This window comes from Schistocerca cancellata, chromosome 2 (assembly GCF_023864275.1).
Source record: "Schistocerca cancellata isolate TAMUIC-IGC-003103 chromosome 2, iqSchCanc2.1, whole genome shotgun sequence".
Classification (NCBI taxonomy): Eukaryota; Metazoa; Arthropoda; class Insecta; order Orthoptera; family Acrididae; genus Schistocerca; species Schistocerca cancellata.
The window spans coordinates 295,618,130-295,637,821 of record NC_064627.1 but is presented as its reverse complement, the minus strand read 5'-3'; the positions used below and the strand labels follow the sequence as shown (position 1 = coordinate 295,637,821).

The window sequence follows — 19,692 nt, the reverse complement described above, 5'->3', positions numbered from 1 at the left end:
GTTGCCAGTGGAATGTTTGAACCTTAATTTTCCTTTTTTTCTTCTACTATGAATAGTCAGTGATGAATTTCTTCATTTAATTATTCTGCCACTAATTTTTGAACTTGTTTTATCTATGTTTGTCTCATTTTTCATTTACTTCTACAACATCAATCCTTACTTCTCAACACATCAATCTAAGATGGTTATCTAAAAAGGAGTTACATTTTTTATCAACATTGTCTACTTTGTAAATCTATTCCCCACTTCTTACTGCTGGGCATGTTTATCAACACTGGAACATCATGGTGAGATATATCAGATACTACTTCTTTCATATTAAAATTGCAGAAGGTATTTGAGTCAAAGGGAAAATTATCAGTGGCTGTTGTGTTATGACATTCAATCCTTATTCGCAAAATTACTATGATAAATAATGTGGAGCGAAACATTAACAACACTAGATCTCTTTGATCAATGCTGTCAGGCAGGAAAGTAATAAACAATCTACCTAATGTTATGGACAATCTCTCTAAAAGCTTAAAGGAAACACCCTTTATGTAGTGTCTAAACTGTCAGCACCACTCGTATGTGTATTTCCAAATCTAATGTTTTGGCACCACTTAGTGAACATAGTTTAATTATTTGTGTTTCCCATGGATCACAAATGCAAAACTCTATGATGTGGAACATATCAGTTGTATAAATGCAGAGACTTGACAAAAATATGGAAACACCAAAAGCACAACACATTACCATACCTACCATGGTGTAGAAAACCCATGGCATTCAAAACTGCTTCCAGTCATCTTGAAATGGTTAAATACAGGTACTGTATGGTTTTCAAGGAAATCTTATACCATTCTTCCTGCAGAATAGTGTCAAGATAAGGTGATGATGATGGAAGTGGATAGTGATGCTGCACCCTTACATCCAAAGTAGCTCATGAAGACTCAATAATATAGATATCTGTTGACTGTGGTGGTCAGGGCAGACGTGACAATTCTGCCTTGTACTCACACAATCACACCTGGAGGATGCAAGGTGTGTGGACAGGGGCCTTGACATCTTGCAACACAGCATCAGCATCACAAGTGGGAAACAAACATTGTGCACTGGGATGGACATCATAAAATAAAATAGTCACATACACCCTGACAGTAATCCAACCTTGTAGAGCAACCATGGGGTCCATGCAGTACCATGAGAGACTGCCCATATCATCACCAAACCTGCAATATGTTTCACTCTTTTGAGAATAACTTGCCCAGACTTTGAAAACAATGTGAAAGAAGATTCATCCTACCAAATGACTTTCTTCCATTGCTCCATAGTCCAGGATTTTTGGCTTTTGCACTACATTTTTCAGTTAATGGGCATTTCTATCATTCTCACCCTCTTATTCCATGCTTATGGAGCTGCCTTGGTGTCTCTTTGGTGCAGACAGGGTTCATGATATAACATTCAGTTCTGCAGTGACTTTTGCAGCTGTCATCTTCTTATTTTCCATCACAATCTGTCATGAGCACTTAACACAAACTTTCATTCATGTTGTTACTTAGCAGATGATATTTCTCCACTTTCCCTGGTGTGATATAAATCTTCCGTACAGTGCCTCTTGAAACACCAAACATTTTGACTCCATCAGTTATGGAAGCACACGCCATATGAGCAGCAAAATTTACCCTCGTTAAAATTCACTTAGCTCTGACTCAAAGTACTCGCAACTACACAGAACACTGTTCTGAACATGACTGACACTTGCAATTTATTCAGGACATTGCACAGGTGCCATTCCTGATCAACAACAGCACAACTTTCAGGCTTGGCAAGCACATGCATTTATGTTCAAGTGTACCGCAGTGATGCACTGCAGTACATACATGCCCATAAGCTGTCTACTTCAACAGATATCAGCAGCAGAATTGGGCCACAAGTGAAAGTGGACCCAAGAGCTGGAGTCTTTGTCCATCTTGCACTTCCTTGATGCAGCTTGGAGTTTTTCCCAGAAAGGCATACAGCATAAAGTGCTCCCTGACAAGCATTTCTCATGCCCAAATGCCATCTTCATTTAAATGAGATAACATTTTTCTGAGTGTTGATTCCACTGTGTTTTGTGTTAAAAGAATGAACATTTGTTGGCTTACTGCAACAGTGCTCCTGATAGGTATAAGTCAAGAGAAGACAATGCTTGTGGGTCGATACCACACATTTTGACTGAATTGTAATTGCTGGTATCTGTGAGCTGTATTGAGAGCTAGTGTCAGAGTGCTTCATGTACTCTTGACACACACCATGTTTTGCAATTGACCTGTACACACTGCCAAGCAGCTTCATTTTAACAGCTTACTACATCCACCTCATGGAGTCCCTTGTATTAATGACTACAGCCTCATGGACCGTATTACTCTTCCCAGGCGTATTATCAAAACAGTGCATATGTGCAACAGCATGGGATTTTCTATTCATCAATGATAGTGAGAGTATTTAATCATATTGCCTTGCTCCCATTGTAATTATTATAAATTCATACATGGTTGTCCTTTAATCTGTGCTTTTCCTTTGTGTCTCATGTGTGTTGAGGCATTAGTTAGTGAGTACACCCTCATGGATAGCACACCATTTCCTCACATCTGTAGCAAGAGTATTTAATTATATTGTTTCTATCACATATGATTAAGTTTAGAGTAAATTCATCCATGGTCACATCAACAACCTCGTCTAGTATTACGAATGCATGATAGTGTTTTTGCTGTCACCATAACATTGCGTGTGCTGAGTATGATTATTACTATGTGCTGATGTACATGTCTACGTTACAGAGACTGCCATGAATGTGAGTGCCTTGTTGATAGCCTTGTGTGTGATAAACGCTATTTACACCTCAAACTGCAAGCACCCACTCTATGTCACCCACCGTGACTTATTCATGGTTTGCATCTGCCCTCTCTAAACCAATACAAACAGCCTCCTGCAATCATGTGTACATCGAAGGGTATTATGTCATATGATATGGACACTTTCAAGCTAGTATCTAGGTTCACTTTGGTATGGACACCAGAACCAGGTGTACAGTAGTTTCCATGAGGAGAGAAGTAGCATTTTTCTAAGACATCTGAAGTTAGTACATTATCCTATGTAATTCTACTATATGTTATATATAGTTGTGTACAGTTCCAATAAGGGACCATCAAAACATTTCTGTGTCTTGTTATTTCACTCTGCAGACCCAGTCCTATGTGTGAGAGTGAACAGCACAAGTTGAGCTCATGTGTAGTGAAATAGTGAGGAATGTATTTCCCACAATATATTGCTCATAGTGTTAGCATATTTTTGTCCAACCCCTGTATAACACACCTGCTCAGTGAAAAGTGAGGAAACATACTGACAATTCACGTGATGGTCATAAGCTTTTTTCCCTGTCTTTTACAACTTTGACAATGACATGTCAGTTTGTCTCCAACCACATTTGTCTATTCAGTTTATTATTTACAAGTGATATTCTGACAAGTATAACAAATCTACTGATGTTTCACTTAAAATTTCACTTGCTCTGTTGATAATATATTCTTTTTTATTTATTTGTGTTTTGATGAAAGAAACTTAATTTGTCCTCTGTACAGTTTCTCTTTCCAAATAGGTTTCTTTACAGTAATCGTGGGTGCCCACAGAAGTTATTGCAATAGGGGACAAGATTCTATAATTTCTAGTTTTGGTGTAACTGATTCAGAAAGTTTGAAAATATGCAGTATCCCAAGAACTAAATTTTATGAGATGTACACAAAACTTACTGTATCTTAAACCATTGTTAGTTATCCATTTAATATGTTTATGGCAGTTTACTTTGATACATAAATGAAGGATATCCTGTTATGAATATAGATGCCATTTTTTTATTCAGCAATCTGAAATTACGTTATTAAATCAAGATTATTCAATGTGCTATGAAATAAAGTTAGAAAATAGCAATATTTCTAAAATATTGGGCTCAAAATTAAAATTAAAAATCTGAAATAGAAGATTATGCTGCCTTGTTTCCATTGCGCTAGGAATACAAGCACCAGGGTGAAGCTCAATAAGGGCTGTATGAGAAAATGACAGAGAAAAGATCAGGAACTCTATTTTGGCACTGTTCAGTAAAGGTTTGCATCCATCTTGACTGCAGAACAGCACCACAACTGCCACAGCACCACAAAATCAGCATAATTCCTGTGAACTGCATGAGAGAGACAGAGACAGAGAGATATAGATAGATAGAGAGAGAGAGAGATGGAGAGAGACAGAGAGGGATAGAGAGAGAGAGAATTTCAGGTATATAGTGACTGTATGTGAGGAGGGGGACAAATGCACTCTGCTGTTCCACACCCTTTTGGATTCGAATGACTTAAATTGACTTTGCCAAGCAGTTCTGTCTACCTGAAGAATTTACCTTGAAAAAGCCTTAATAAACCTGCTGGAAACCACCAGAACAGATTGGACACAGCTTTTATTTGAAATGACAATGCTGGCCTTACCATTTAATCATGAGAATATTCTAGGTTTGAATATAATAAACTCCCTTGAGACAGAAAAGCCTCTGTCCACAAATCAATACACATTTAGAAGGCATCACTCATAAAAAAACAAAGCTTGCCCTTTTCTCACATGACAAGCAGCAAACCATAGATGAAGAGAAAGAGGCAGATTCCATGTTCCGAGATTCCCAGAAAGAATTTGATACAGTGTGCTGTTACAGGCTATGGCTGAAGGTCTGAGCATATGGAATAGGTTCCCAGCTATGTGAATGGATCTAAGATGTCTAAAGTAATAGAATCCAGCACATTGTTCTTGATGATGAGTATTTATCAGAGACAAAGGTATCATCAGGAGTGCTCCAGCTAAATGTGATATTCTTGTTCTTGTTCTATTTATGCATAAATTTTGGGATGGGACATGGTGAGCAGCAATCTATGACTGTATGCTGATGGTAATGTCATATACAGGAAAGTATCATCATTGAGTAACTGTGGAAGAATACATGATGACTTAGAAACAATTTCTAATTAATGTGATGAATGGCAAATTGTAAAAGCAAATGAGAAGGAAAAGAAATTCTGTTAATGTTCCAAAATAGTAATAAAGGTGAGTTGCTTGACACAGTCAAGTCAATTAATTAACACTGCAAAAATAAAATGAAATGAAATGCTCATGTAAGGACAGTAATATGGAAGGCGAATGGTCAACTTCAATTTATTGACAGAATTTTAGTAAGGTGTAACTCACCTATAAAGGAGATCATGGATAGAGCACCAGTGCAATCCTTTCTTGATTACTGCTCAAATGTTAAGGATCCACATGATGTCAGATTAAAGGAATACATTGAAAAAATTCAGAGGCATGCAGCCAGATTTACTACCAGTAGGTTCAATCAACACGCGAGTATTACAGAGATACTTTGTGAACTCAAATACAAATACATGGAGGAAAGATGATGTTCTTTTCATAAAAAACTGTTGAGAAAATTTAGAGAACCAGCACTTGCAGCTGACTCCAGAACAATTCTACTACCATTGATGTACATTTTGCATAAGGGTGACAAAGACAAGATAGTGAAATTAGTGCTTGTACAGAGGCCTATAAACAGTTGTTTCTCACCCACTCCATTTGCATGTGAAACAGGAAAGAAACTGACTAGTTGTGATGCAAGATACCCCCTGCAATGCATCATAGGATTGGTTTGTGAAGTGTGTATGTAGATGTAGATATAATTTATTTTCGACTAAAGAGAATAAAATTATATTCAGTATCATATTATTTTTGTTTCAGAATGGAAAGGAACTATCTTCTGATGATTATACAATCTCAGGTATGTAAATTAAATTAGCAATAATGTTTTTATATCAACTGCTTTTCTCTTGTAATGCCTTGCATCAGCCTCTCATCTTCTGTCAGCTGCCCCCCCCTTCCCCCCCCCTTCCCCCCTCCCCCCCCCCCCCCCCCCCCCCCCGCCCCAAATATTGATCTTTACATATAATAATTGTGCTATATTTTTTGTAAAATCTCTATAAGTAGCCAATAAGTTTCGAGATATCTTTGACTTCCTACACTTTCTGCACTTAGGAATAGTTGTAGTAGTACTCAGGAGGTTCTAACTGAGAAAGAATGGAACTGAGGTGTGTGGACAGTGACAATTTAAAAGTAGCGGAGTGTGTTATTTGTATATTTCTGCATGCAATTTTGTGTTAAGGAATAGTGATCATTAATATCTTGAGTTTAAATTAAAAATCTGGGCTTGGTAATTCAATATCATGATTGAATGTGATGTGAATGTGGAACTGTGAAATTATATCTACAGGGATTATGCTAGCTTCAATAATAACAGGTTAACTTAACAGTATTGTCATGTTTATTTCATGTAATCTGCTTCTTATAATGTAAGATCATTTGACATTCCTTTTCCTACACTTTTTACCTTGCTGAATTTTCTTCAGCAAAAGTTATTCATACTCATCGGATTTTAGTAATGTCACGCTGCAATAAATCTTTATAGTTACTGTTTTGCTGTTTTCTTCAATTTGTTTATTATGGCACAAGTATGTTCATCATGCACCTTTATTACCAAGAGTCTCATAAAAGAAAAAGAAAAAACAGAAGTGCAAAACTGTATATGATGTGATAAAATATGTAGAGAAGAAAACCTAAGATGAAGATAAATTAAATAAAAAATGTTGTCAAGGACAACAACTAAAAAATATATGGATCAACGAAACTGAGCACAACCTGGAAAGACATTTTCATGTCTGATTTTAGCATGATGTTAAAAAGGGGACAAATGTATAGAGATTATAGAGTATTTGAAATAAGTGGTAAAATATGCATGAAGAAGCAGAAAAAAGTAAAGAAGCAGTAGCCCCTAGCTTTCTCTGATCATGGACAAAAGTAAACATTGGAAATATGTCAACCATTAAAGATACAAGGAGCTATGTATGACGATTCTGTTATTTTGCACATTCACACCAAATCTCACTGTTGAAGTACACTGAGGCGACAAAAGTCATGAGATACCTCCCAATATTGTGTCAGACCTCCTTTTGCCCAGCATAGTGCAGAAACTGAACGTGCAAGAGATTCCGTAACTGAGAAAGTGTTGCCAGTGTAGGATTTTGTGTATGGACTGATCTCTTGGTTATGTCCCAGAAATGTTTGATGGATTACCAAATCACTTGCTCAAACTGTCCAGAATGTTCTTAAACCCAGTGGTAAACAGTTGTGATCTGGTGACATGGCGCATTGGCATCCACAAAAACTCCATTGTTTTTTGGGAGCATGAAGTCCATGAATGACTGCAAATGGTCTCCAAGTAGCTGAACATAACAATTTCCAGTCAATGATGACTGGACCAGAAAATCCAGCCCATTTCATGTAAAGACATCCCACATCATTATGGAGCCACTACCAACTTGCACAGGCCTTGTTGACAACTTGGATCCATGGCTTCATGGGGTCTGTGCTACACTCAGACCCTACTATCAGGTCTTACCAATTGAAATTGCGACTCATCTAAACAAGCTACAGTTTTCCAGTCTTCTAGGGTTCAACCAATATGGTCACGAGCCCAGCAGAGGTGCTGCAGATGATGTCATTCTGTTAGCAAAGGCATTCATGTTGGTTACCTGCTGCCACAGCTCATTAATGCCATATTTCACCACATTGTCCTAATGGATACATTTGTCATACATCCCACTTTGATTTCTGCAATTATTTCACAGTTTTACTTGTCTGTTAGCACTGACAACTCTATGCAACTGTCGTTGCTCTTGGTCATTAAGTGAAGGCTACCAGCCACTTCATTGCACATAGTGAGAGGTAATGCCTGAAATTTGGTATCCTTGGCATGCTCTCGATACTGTTGATCTCAGAATAATGAATACCTTAACAATTTTTGAAATGTAATGTCTCATGCATCTAGCTTCACTACTGCATTCACAGTCTGTTAATTCATGTCATATGGCCCTAATCACATTGGTAACTTTTTCACTTGAATTGCCAGAGTACAAATGACAGCTCCATCAATGCACTGCCATTTTATACCTTGTGTACATTGTACTACCACCACCTGTGTATGCCAACATCACTATCACATAACTTTGGCTCCTCAGTGTACAAAATCTGAACTTTGGTGCTTCCCCTGCCTACTTTGAATGTGTGAGATTTGAACTTAATGGCAGCTCTGCTACTAAATGGATTAGGGCAAATTCTACTATGGAAACTAAAATGACGTGGCATTAAAGACATTCTCCTACCTTTAATGGTGTATTTTCTTTATGTGACCAAACAGAGGGAACAAATGGTGGAATGGGAATAAAACTAAATTAGGAATGGGGAATCATTAAATATGCTCTCCCACAAGGTTTGGTGATTTTATGTTTTATCTACATAAATGAATTACCTGGAACATTTGTGGAATATTGAAAAACTGTAATATTTGCTGATGACACAAGGATACAGATAAAGGACTGAGACACGTTCCTATCAGATATAGCCAGGAGAACAACAAAACTGGCTTACAACAAGGTCACAGAAAACATCTTAAGTCTTAATGTTACAAAGACTCATGCAATTTCTAACAAAGCAAAATGATTTACAGGAAACAGATGTACAGATTCATTTATTTATTTATTGAGCATCCATTTTATCATATACAATGATATAGGAGTTGTCATGTTACATTATATGAGTTTGTAATTATACAGTAAATTAATAACATAGGCCTACGGTGGTGAAACATATATAAATATATATCTCATGCAGCGTATAGTAGATAATAACAAAACAAACACTAATTAATTATTTATAGTGCATACTATTTCATACATTTGTTTTTCAGATATGATTTATCATTATCATTGACCACTATAGTAGAGAATAACAGAACAAACAATAATTAATTAATTATTGTGTGTACAGGCAGACTATTTTCATACATTTGTTCAAATATGAATTATCATTATCATTGACCACTATGTCACTATCTTCTGAAAATCCATGTACTCTGAAACACTGTAAAAACATTATCTTAATAACATTTTTAAGCTCTTTTTAAAAATGTAAGACTTTTCTATCTTTTTGATGCTTAAGGGAAGAGCACTAAAAAGGATTTTGGGGTGATATATTGCACTTTTGTGATATTGGGCTGTTTTGTGTGTTTCTCTGTGGAAATCATTCCTGTGTCTTGTTGGATAGTCATGGCACTCACTATTTAAAGAAGAAAATTGGGGGTGAGATTTGAAAAAGCAGATACTTTCATAGATATATAAAGATGGAAGTGACATTATTTGAAATTCTTTGAAAATTTCCCTGCAGGGCTCTCTTGGTGCAGCTCCTTTCATTATTCTTAATGCTCATTTTTGAATAATGAATGACCAGTTTGCCAGACTTGAATTACCCCAAAATAAGACACCATACCACAATAGACTATGCATAAGAGCATAATAACCACATATTACTGTTTTTTCACTGCAGCATTTTTTTAGCATTCTGAGTATATAGCAGCATTTACTTAGACTTTTATTGAGCATTTCAATATGTTTATCCCACTTTAGATGCTCATCTAACCATATACCTAAAAATTTTGTGTTTGAAGTTTGTAAAATCTTCCGTTCACCAAGTTTCAAAACTATATTGGGCTTTACTTTATTCAATACATGGCTGAAATTCATCCATACTGTTTTTTTCTCATTTACAGATAAACAGTTATCTCTAAACCATTTTCCTGCTTCTTATTTTGTTAGTTCTACTTTGTGTTGCAAGTCAGTCTCATTTTGAGCTTTAATAAAAAGACTTGTATCATCTGCATACAATACAGCATTAGCTAGTGTTAAACAGTTTGGTAGGTCATTTATGAAAATCAAGAACAAGAGGGGTCCCAGCACAGAACTTTGTGGCACTCCATTACTAACGTTCTTATATTCTGAAAAGTAAGAGGTTCCTTTGTAAACTATTTCTACTTTCTGGTATCTGTCTGACCGGTATGATTTAAACCAGCCGTGAACAGTACTATGTACACCATAGTTTCTCAAGCAATAATTCATGATCAATAACATCAAATGACTTTGATAAATCTAGAAACACCCCACAATTTACTTTGTAATGATCTATAGAGATCAGGAGAAGTTTTAGGAAATTATATACAGCTGTTTCAGTTGAACTATTTTTTCTGAAGCCATTTTGCTCACTGACTAATATTCTACTTGTGTTCAGGAAAGTGGAGAGTCTTTCATGCATTATTCTTTCAATAACTTTTGAGAAGCAGGATATCAAGGATATGGGTCTGAAGGTTTTTACATCATTAGGATCACCATTTTTATATAATGGTTTTATTGACAGCTTTAGTTCTTTAGGGAAAGAGCCAGTGCTGAAAGAGGCATTAATTATGTCTACAAGGGGGCGAGCAATATTTATGCTGTGTTTAAGTACTTTATCTGGAATGCCATCAGTGCCACAAGACAATTTATTTTTTAGTTTGTTGATTGCATTCTGTACTTCTTGTACACTTACAGGGTATAAGAACATAGTTTTAGGATTTGTGCAGATGTTATGTTTAATCTTTGTTTGTCTTTGAGTTTTTATGAGGCTTTGTACAATACTTGCATAATGAAGGTTGAATATATTGGTAATACATAAAGGATCACTTATAGATAATGGGCACATACTAAATGAGGCTCCATGTGTGAAATTCCTAGACATCCAGATGGTTAATAAAGTAAGGTTTCATCAGCACAGGGTTATGCAAAGCAAAAAGCTCCGTTCTATGTGATTTGCACTTAGAAATCTTTCCATTGTGTTGATATACAGACGGGATTAATTAATAAATTCATTTACTTGTCCTTTGTACTCCATAGATCCCATAAAGAAGAAGAATCTTCATTAATGTGCAATGTGTTGAGATATACATTACAAAAAAGAGAATTAAATCACAGATCATATCTGTATTCAGTATTAAGAATAAACTATTACTATACTGCTAGATGCTATTCATATTTATGACAGCTATGGTTAAGCAAGTAAATTACAAAGGAAGCTGCTGTTTGTTTTTTAAAAAAGAAAAAAGAAAAAGCTGCTACCTCCTCAGTTGTTTATGTCATTTTGTTAGCTGAAAATTTACTTGATTACAATGGTATTTTTCACAGAAAATTGTTACTTACAACTTTAAGTACTGAATCCTTTTTGCAGTACATTCTTACCTTGCTACATTTCCTGCTAAGAGCCATGTAGTTAACAGAATTTTTCAGACTTTGAATCTAGATACTCGAATGATCTTAGAAAGAGTGGTTCATGAGGTAAGTTTTCTTTTGAATTTGTTTGGATTTCCAAGTTCTTGCTTTCTGTTAGTTGAGAGCCCATCAAATATCCATGTGCCATATGATGTAACTCTACTCAGAATCTAGGAGAAAGAGGCTAATTCCAAGCGACAATTAGTTTTGTGTCTCATAATTTGATAGTGAAGATCAGAGTCTAGGTAAAAGCAAATTTTTAGCAGCAGCAATTAAAAGCCTTTAAGGAGCAAGTGTATTGGGAAGTGAGTAATAGAATTCTAAGTTTGTTAAAATTGCTTTTAGAAAAGGCATGGTCGTCATCAGTATTTTTATTGCATGCTTCTGCTGAGTTAACACCTTATTTACTTAATGTGTGCAGCCTCTGGTGATAATTCTGTAAGACAACAACAAGTAAACATATGCAAACTAAGCAAACACTCTCACCTTCAGGTCAACACTGAGAGATGTAATATGGAAATGAGCATTTGGCGTCATTGGCCGGGAGGCCCCTTACAGGGCAGGTCCGGCCACCTTGGTGCAGGTCTTATTACATTCGACACCACATTGAGCGACCTGCACACTGGATGGGTTGAAATGATGATGAAAACAACACAACACCCAGTCCCTGAGTGGAGAAAATCCCCGACCCAGCTGGGAATTGAACCTGGACCCGTTAGGACGGCAATCCGTCACGCTGACCATTCAGCTATTGGGGCGGACAACATTGAGAGATGCTGAACTGCTCTGACTGATCAGTTTATCTGTGTTGATTCCTTATTAACTTTTTGTACAATTGGACCCAAAAGAACTTTACAGTCTAGTGTAGTTTTCTATTGATCATGATGGGAACTGTTGTGTGCGGTGACTTTCATACAGAAGCAAAACTGTGAAAATAAATCTGTCAAAGCAGTTCCTCTACATTAGTATGAGATACTGAACCTTGAGGCAGTCCAACTAGCTATTAGAGTGCCACAGTAGGTCAGTAGAACACGTAAAAACAAAAAACATACAAAGGCAACATAAACTATGTCTGTAATGCCAAGAGAAAACTGTGAGAACATAGTCGCAGGTGATGCTGCATTTACTGGGACTGGGACTGTTATGGGGAGGTACTGCATTGTTGAAGGCATCTCCAGTGATGGGCGGCAGGGCTTACATGCTCGAATGAATTCAGGGAGTTTGTCATTGGTAGCATAGATAATGGCAGGGTCACCCAAGACAGAATGGTCCTGACAGAGAATTCAGATGCAATGTGTCCTACAACATAGGATAAGGAGGTCTTGAGAGGCATGGGGAAGCCAGCTTCCCTAAAGGAGTAAACCTCGTACAAATCCTGGTCCTCCAGGTTGGGTATTGACCATGGGCTGATGATCCAATGTCAGAAAAGACATGCTGTTACATATCTCAAAGACAGGAACAGCCATACTGATGATATGAGGAACAATCCATGCAAGGAAGGGGATGACACAAACAGAAAACTGACATACAGGGTGTCCCACTCAAACCTCCCTGATTTCAAGGACCCAGGAGAGAAAAACACAGTAGACATGACAGTGACAAAAGCACCACATTGTAGAGCATCTCATAGAATTTAATTCCCCCATCGGAAGTGCCAAGTATTGTCACCAGAGTACAGCATGGTCACATGAAGTGAAAATGGTGACTCGACAGCACCGTGCGCAAGCAGTAGTGTGATTTGCAGAAACAAAATCACTGATTATTGTGCAAAGAAATTATCGTTGTATGTATGAATGTGATCCACCTGATGTGAAAACAATTAAGGAATTGTATAGGAAGTTTCTGGCAACAGGAAGTATTCTGAAACATTCTGGCAGTGCACGTTCCATAGTTTCAGAAGAGACAGTGGAGGATATCAAACAAACGTTTTTCAGAAGCCCATGTAAATCAATTCCTCAAGGATCTAAACAACTTGAAGTACCTCAAACAACACTGCATTGTCTAGTTCACCAGTGCTTTTGTATTTGTGCTTACAAAGTCCAAATTCTACAACATCAGACACTGAACGACAAGCCACGCCAACAGCAATTTGCTGTGGATATGCTGCAGCGTATTGATATGGATGCCAGCTTCCTGGAAAGATGTTTATTCTCAGATGAGGCAACCTTTCATTTACCAGGAAGGTTAATAGGCATAATGCTTGGATCTGGGGTTCACAAAATGTGCACGTTGTCATTGAACATAATCGTGACAGCCCTAAACTAAACAACGTCTGGTGAGGGCTAATGCACGACAGGATTGTTGGACTGTTCTTCTTTTCAGAACAAACAGTGTATCTGGACAGTTTGTGTACCCTCAGATACAAGACTTGCAACCCAACACCATTTTTCAGCAAGATGGAGCTCCATCACATTGTTCAATGGCTGTTGGCAAATTCCTGGATAGGAAATTTACTAGTTGTTGGATTGGACACGGAGGACTCATCGCCTGGCCACCAAGTTCACCTGACAATACACCACTTGATTTCTTCATTTTGGGGATTCGTGAAGGACCGCGTGTATGTGACCAAAGTGGACAATACTCTTATGTTGCAACATCATATCACTAATGCAATTGCAACAAAAACAGAGGAAATGTTCCAAAGAACTTGGCAAGAAATTGAATATAGACTCAATATTCTTCATGCTACAAATTGCTCACATGTAGGGGTGTATTGATGATAAATAAATAAATTCTTTGAGATGCTCTACAATGTGGCGCATTTTTCATTGTCATATCTACAGTGGTTTTTTTTCCTGGGTCTTTGAAATCAGGGGGGTTTGTGTGGGACACCCTGTATATCAGCAGGAATCAGAATGTAATAAGAAGTAATTTTATTACCAAGAAGTTTAATATGTAACAAAACAAAAAAAATTGCAAATGAACTTACATCTTTCACCTACTTTTCTACATAGTCACCAATGTTTTCAACACATTTCTCCCATCACAGTATCAGTTTCAATATGCCCTCTTTGTAGACGTCCATTTGGTTGGAGTAAGCCATCTATGAGCTACTGATTTCACCTCTGCATTTGTCACAAAGCATTGGCCAACCAGGAATTTCTTCTTGGGACCAACAGTTGAAAGTCCAATGGTACAAGGTGTGATGGATGCAGGAGCACCTCCCACCCAAAGTTGGCAATTTTTTCACAAACACAAGCTGCAACATGTGGGTGAGCATTGTCACATTTGACACCATCAGCATTAATGTTGTGATGTTTGTCATGAAGGGCATCACAGAAATTTACCAAAGTTTTAATAAAGGCTGCAGCATTGACAGTGGTCTTGTGTTGAGCAAAGTCCACAAATAACACATCATGCACAATCCAGATCACTGTCAGAAGCACTTTCCTAACAGATTACATCATTTTGATTATTTTTCATACTGGGGAACCAATGTGTTTCCAATGCATAGAGGCCGGCTTGGTTAGGATATGTTGTGGTATGCCCATGACTCGTCATCAATGATGATTGCTTTCAGAAAGTCAGTCCCTTCTGCGCTGTAATGTGTTAAGTGATCCAATCATGTAATCATTCACTCACCCTTATGGTTGTCTATCAGGTTCTTAAGCACCCATTGAGCACTAGCTCTATGACATTTCAGTGTGTCATGAACAATATCGTAGACTGCAACATAGGAAATGAACAGCTGCCATAAGTTTCACAGTTGCACACAATAGTCATTCAAAATTACTGCCTCCAACATTCTGTATGGTTGCAGCTGTTACTGGCTCTCCAGGGCATGGCAAATCACTAAGGTTCACACGGCTCACTTGGAAGAATGCACACCACCTGAAAACATTGCTATGGTTTCTACAGTCATCCACATATAGGTCATGTATGTCCCTGTGAATTCCACTCGGTTTATGCCCTTGGCCCACAAATATTGAAAAACACTTTGTTGCTCTTCACAAGCTGATGATAATAACATGCACACCACTTTAGTTTTGTAGTTCAGACTTAACTCACTGCACATGAAAACAAAATACCCTCTGTAGCACAAACTTCAAACTAGCTCTCCAGGGAATGGCAAATCACTAAGGTTCACACAGCTCACTTGGAAGAATGCACACCACCTGAAAACATTGCTATGGTTTCTACAGTCATCCACATATAGGTCATGTATGCCCCTGTGAATTCCACTCAGTTTATGCCCTTGGCCCACAAATATTGAAACACACTTTGTTGCTCTTCACAAGCTGATGATAGTAACATGCACACCATTTTAGTTTTGTAGTTCAGACTTAACTCACTGCACATGAAAACAAAATACCCTCTGTAGCACAAACTTCAAATTATATTGTCATGAAATTTCAACATTCCAGTTGCAATACCAAGGAAGAAAAAAAATTATTTTGCGTTACTTTCCAATCCTACCTCATATTTGCTACCGGTACTTGAATGTGAGAACTTTGAACAAATCAGAAGCTCTACATAGATTCACACAAGAGATGTAGAAATACAGCATAGCAGTTGCAGCAGTTTAAGAGATCAGATGCATAGGAGATGGTTTCCCAAGAAGTGGCAACTACACAATTCTGTATAGTGGAGGGAACAGTATTACAGTAGGTGGCAAAGGCTTTCTTGTAGAAAATAAGCATAAAGCAGCAGTTCTGAATTTTAACATTTAAATGAAAGGATATGCACTTTGTATGTGTGTATGCACCTACAGAAGGTGATGAGGACAAAGTGAAAGATGAATTTCATGGTTGATTAGAACAGGAATTAGAAGGTTTATCAAGGCAAGATATGAAGATAGTGTCAGAAGACTTCCGTACAAAAGTGGGAAAAGAAGAAGCCTTTAGAGAGATAGGAAAGGTAATCCTGCATGATACGTCAAATAAAAATGGACAAAAACTTATTGACTTTGCCATGAGCAGTGCAATGGTTGTGAAGAGTACATGGCTCCAGAGAAAGAACGTAGGGAAAGCCACATGGAGATCACAAGATTGTACCACTTTCAATCTAATCAACAGTGTGATAATTGACATGAGACATGTGGCTGACATCCTTGAGGTTGATAGTTCTAGGGGAGTTGACTGTGACTCAGATCATTATATGATAAGAGTGAAATACAGACAACACATTTCAGTCTTTATATCCAGAGTAAAGTGGAAAGCTCCAAGAAGATACAACATTTCCAAATTAAAAGAGAAGGGAATATCCAAATTGTATGACACGGAAGAAGTTGAGACTAAACAAAACCAGACCTTGGAAAGTGTCAAAGGGAGTATAATGAAAGATGTTCTACAAGACACTGTATAAGAAGTTTGAGGCTAAACAAAACCAGACCTTGGAAAGTGTCAAACAGAAATGTAGTATAATGAAAAATGTTTTACAAGACACTGTAGAAGAAGTTTTGGCTACAGAAGAAATGTTGGAAATGGCAGGAAGGTTTGTTGAAAATTGTAAAAAAGCAGTGACAGAGAGAAATGATGCAAGAGAGAAAATGATAAACACGGCAACAAGAGCTAATACAAAATTAATGGAGGAAAGGAAAGAGGCAGACAGAATTTGTAAACAAAAGAAATAAGACTCACAGAAGAAGTGGGTTACAGGGCTAGAAGAAGAATATAATGACAAAGAAGCAAGAAAATTCTACGAATGAGTTCATATTGTAGTCCACAGAGATGAAGAAGGAAATATTATAGCAGGAGAACAGATTCTTCACCAGTGGACTGAATTTCAGTGAACTGTTGAACACTACCACACAGATGGTAATACCAGAAGAAAATGGAATAGAGGATGACCAACCACAACACAATGATAGCCTAGATGAAATACCTGTACCCATACCACCAACAGAGGTAGTCATGTTGGCAATCAAAATCCTGAAGAATTGAAGAATAATAAGACTCCAGGGAATGATAATGTTTCAGCAGAGATGATAAAGGTTGAGGGTGAATATCTGATGAGGCTTGTCTACCTGCTGATCATTGAAACATGGGGAAAAGAAGTGATGCCAGACCAGCGGAACTTGGCCATTATTTTCGTAATTCACAAAAAAAGGGCAAAGCAAACAGTGGAAATTACTATAGCATGGCTTTACTCAGTATTGTCTACAAAGCATTAGCCAAAGTCTTTGCTATGAGACTTGCTCCAATTACAGAAGAGATACTTGGAGATTACCAGTGTGGTTTTTGACAGGGCAGAACAATGGCTGATCATATCTTCAACATAAGACATATGTGTTATGAATATGATGTGGATGTTCATCAGCTCTTTGTAGATTCCAAACAAGCTTATGATAGCATTAAAAGGAAAAAGCTATATCGGACCATAATGCATATGGAATTTCCACATAACCTAATCAGATTGGTACAAATGACCCTCACCTGCACAAAATGCTATGTGAAAGTAGAAGGAAAACTCCCTAAAGAACTTAAAGTTAACCAAGAGTTATGGCAAGGTCATGCATTATCCACATTATATTTAAACAAAGGGTTGGAGAGAATGATGAGAAGGCAGGTGATAAATAACCCAGGTGGCACTCACTTTGACTGTATGAACCAAACCCTACCATATACCGATGATGTATGTATGCTGTCAAGAAGATTGTAGGGCCTGGAAGAAGCATTTGGCAGACTAAAAAAGGAGGCAGAAGAGCTGGGACCTTGAGTAAATTACACCAAAACATAGTATCTTCTGCTTCCAGGAGAAACACTTCTATTAAAGAGAAATACATCGAGTTGAATTGGGCCCAATATGATACATGTGTGAAGTTCCAGTACTTGGGAGCATTGGTAACTTATGATAACAGCATAAGTGAAGAAATAAAAGCAAGAATCGCTGCAGGAAAGTGATCTTACTGGGCCCTGATTAAGATTATTCAGTCATGTATACTGAGTAGAAAATGTAAAGTGACTGTCTGCCGAACAGTTATAAGACTGGTGATAATGCAGGGCTCTGAAACATGGACAGTGGCTTTGGCAGAAGAGGAGTCTCTGAGAAGATGGGAGAGGAACATATTAAGGGACTGGTGTGGTTAATGATCAGTATCTTCATAAACAGATAGCAATTAATGATTTGGAGGGCTACACAAAACTCTAAAGCCACTCATCAGAGACAGTATGTTGCTAGTGCTCACTGGTACAACATGTGAATGTAATCTGAAGGTGCTGACATGGATACAGCTTAACCATTAGCTTCCCAGGTGTGGCCTCACAGACCACTAGCATTTATTGTTACTCCATTACTAAAGCATGGAGGTGAAGCAGGAGATACAGTCGTGTCAAGTTGTTCTTCCCCAAAGCTGCTGTACTTCCCTTTGTCATTAGTCACTTGAATGTGATGCAGACCAAACTATTATTGCTTCTTTCATGCTAGCTGTCTCTGAAACTGCACCTGGGACTTTGAGTTATGGATTCAGTAGCCAAGTCTTTGTCTGATGATTCTGAGGATACTGTTTTAAAAAGGTTTGAGGACAGTGCAGGAAGTGAAGTCAGATTGAATAGTGACAACAAAATTGAAAGTGAACATAATTCAGAGTAGGAACAGTGTAAAAGTGAAGATAAATTTGTTTTGCCACTGAGAATTCCTTGAAAGAAAAAGGTGATCAAAGTGATGAAGACAGAAGTGTAGAGACAGAATCTTAAGCTACAAGTTCTGCTACAAATATGTTTAGTTGAAACAAATATCACTGGTTGTCAAAGCCTCTTCCAATGATGGCCAATGGCATTATTTTTCCACATGTTGGACATAAGTGGGGTGAATGTGTTTCCTCTTCACAATTCCTATGAAGGCAATACTCAGCTGAGCCACTTTAATTGTTTGAAGAAGCTTGCAAACACATTGGTGACACCATAGATAAAAATGCGAATCAACAACTATCACACATCCTGTGAACTTTGTGCAACCATTCACCATGTTTTGGGTATAGCAGAACCAAGAGTAAAAGTCATTGTAGTTTTTTATGTATGTGGTTTTTTTATGAATGTGGCTAGGCTGGAAGCCCCACCTTCAGGGAGCCCGGCCACGTGGTGCAAGTCTTTCTTCAGTTGATGTCACTCCAGTAACTTGCATGTCAATGTCAATGAAATGATGATGATGACAACACAACAGCCAGTTCCTGAGCAGAGAAAATCTCTGACCCGGCCACTAATTGAACACAATTCCTTCCATGGCAATCCACCTCACTGAGTGTTCAGTTATGGAGGAGAACCCCAGTCACTGAGAACACATGTAAATGGTAGTCATCAGATTTTGTGTTATGGGCAAAATGACAGAAGAAGTGAAACAATATTATGGCATCAAATTTTGTTTTAAGTCTGGAAATTCTCAACCTGAAACAATCTGCAAGTTTTGACAAGTGTTGGGGGACAAAGCTATGGATACCACATAAAGAGTGAAGCACATTCAGTTATTACCTCATTATCTGCAAATAGGATTGTTATTGATCACATAAAGACCCTGGTGATGCAGG

The 19,692-nt window shown here is 37.7% G+C and overlaps 1 protein-coding gene across 1 annotated transcript in view; it reads left to right on the top strand.

Moving 5' to 3' along the window:
- LOC126161662 (uncharacterized) overlaps nt 1-19,692 on the top strand; it is a 251,167-nt gene that overhangs the window by 41,866 nt on the left and 189,609 nt on the right. The window contains exon 2 of the mRNA XM_049917657.1: nt 5,785-5,824. Coding sequence (XP_049773614.1) covers nt 5,785-5,824 — 40 coding nt within the window. The remainder of the gene's footprint in view (nt 1-5,784; nt 5,825-19,692) is intronic.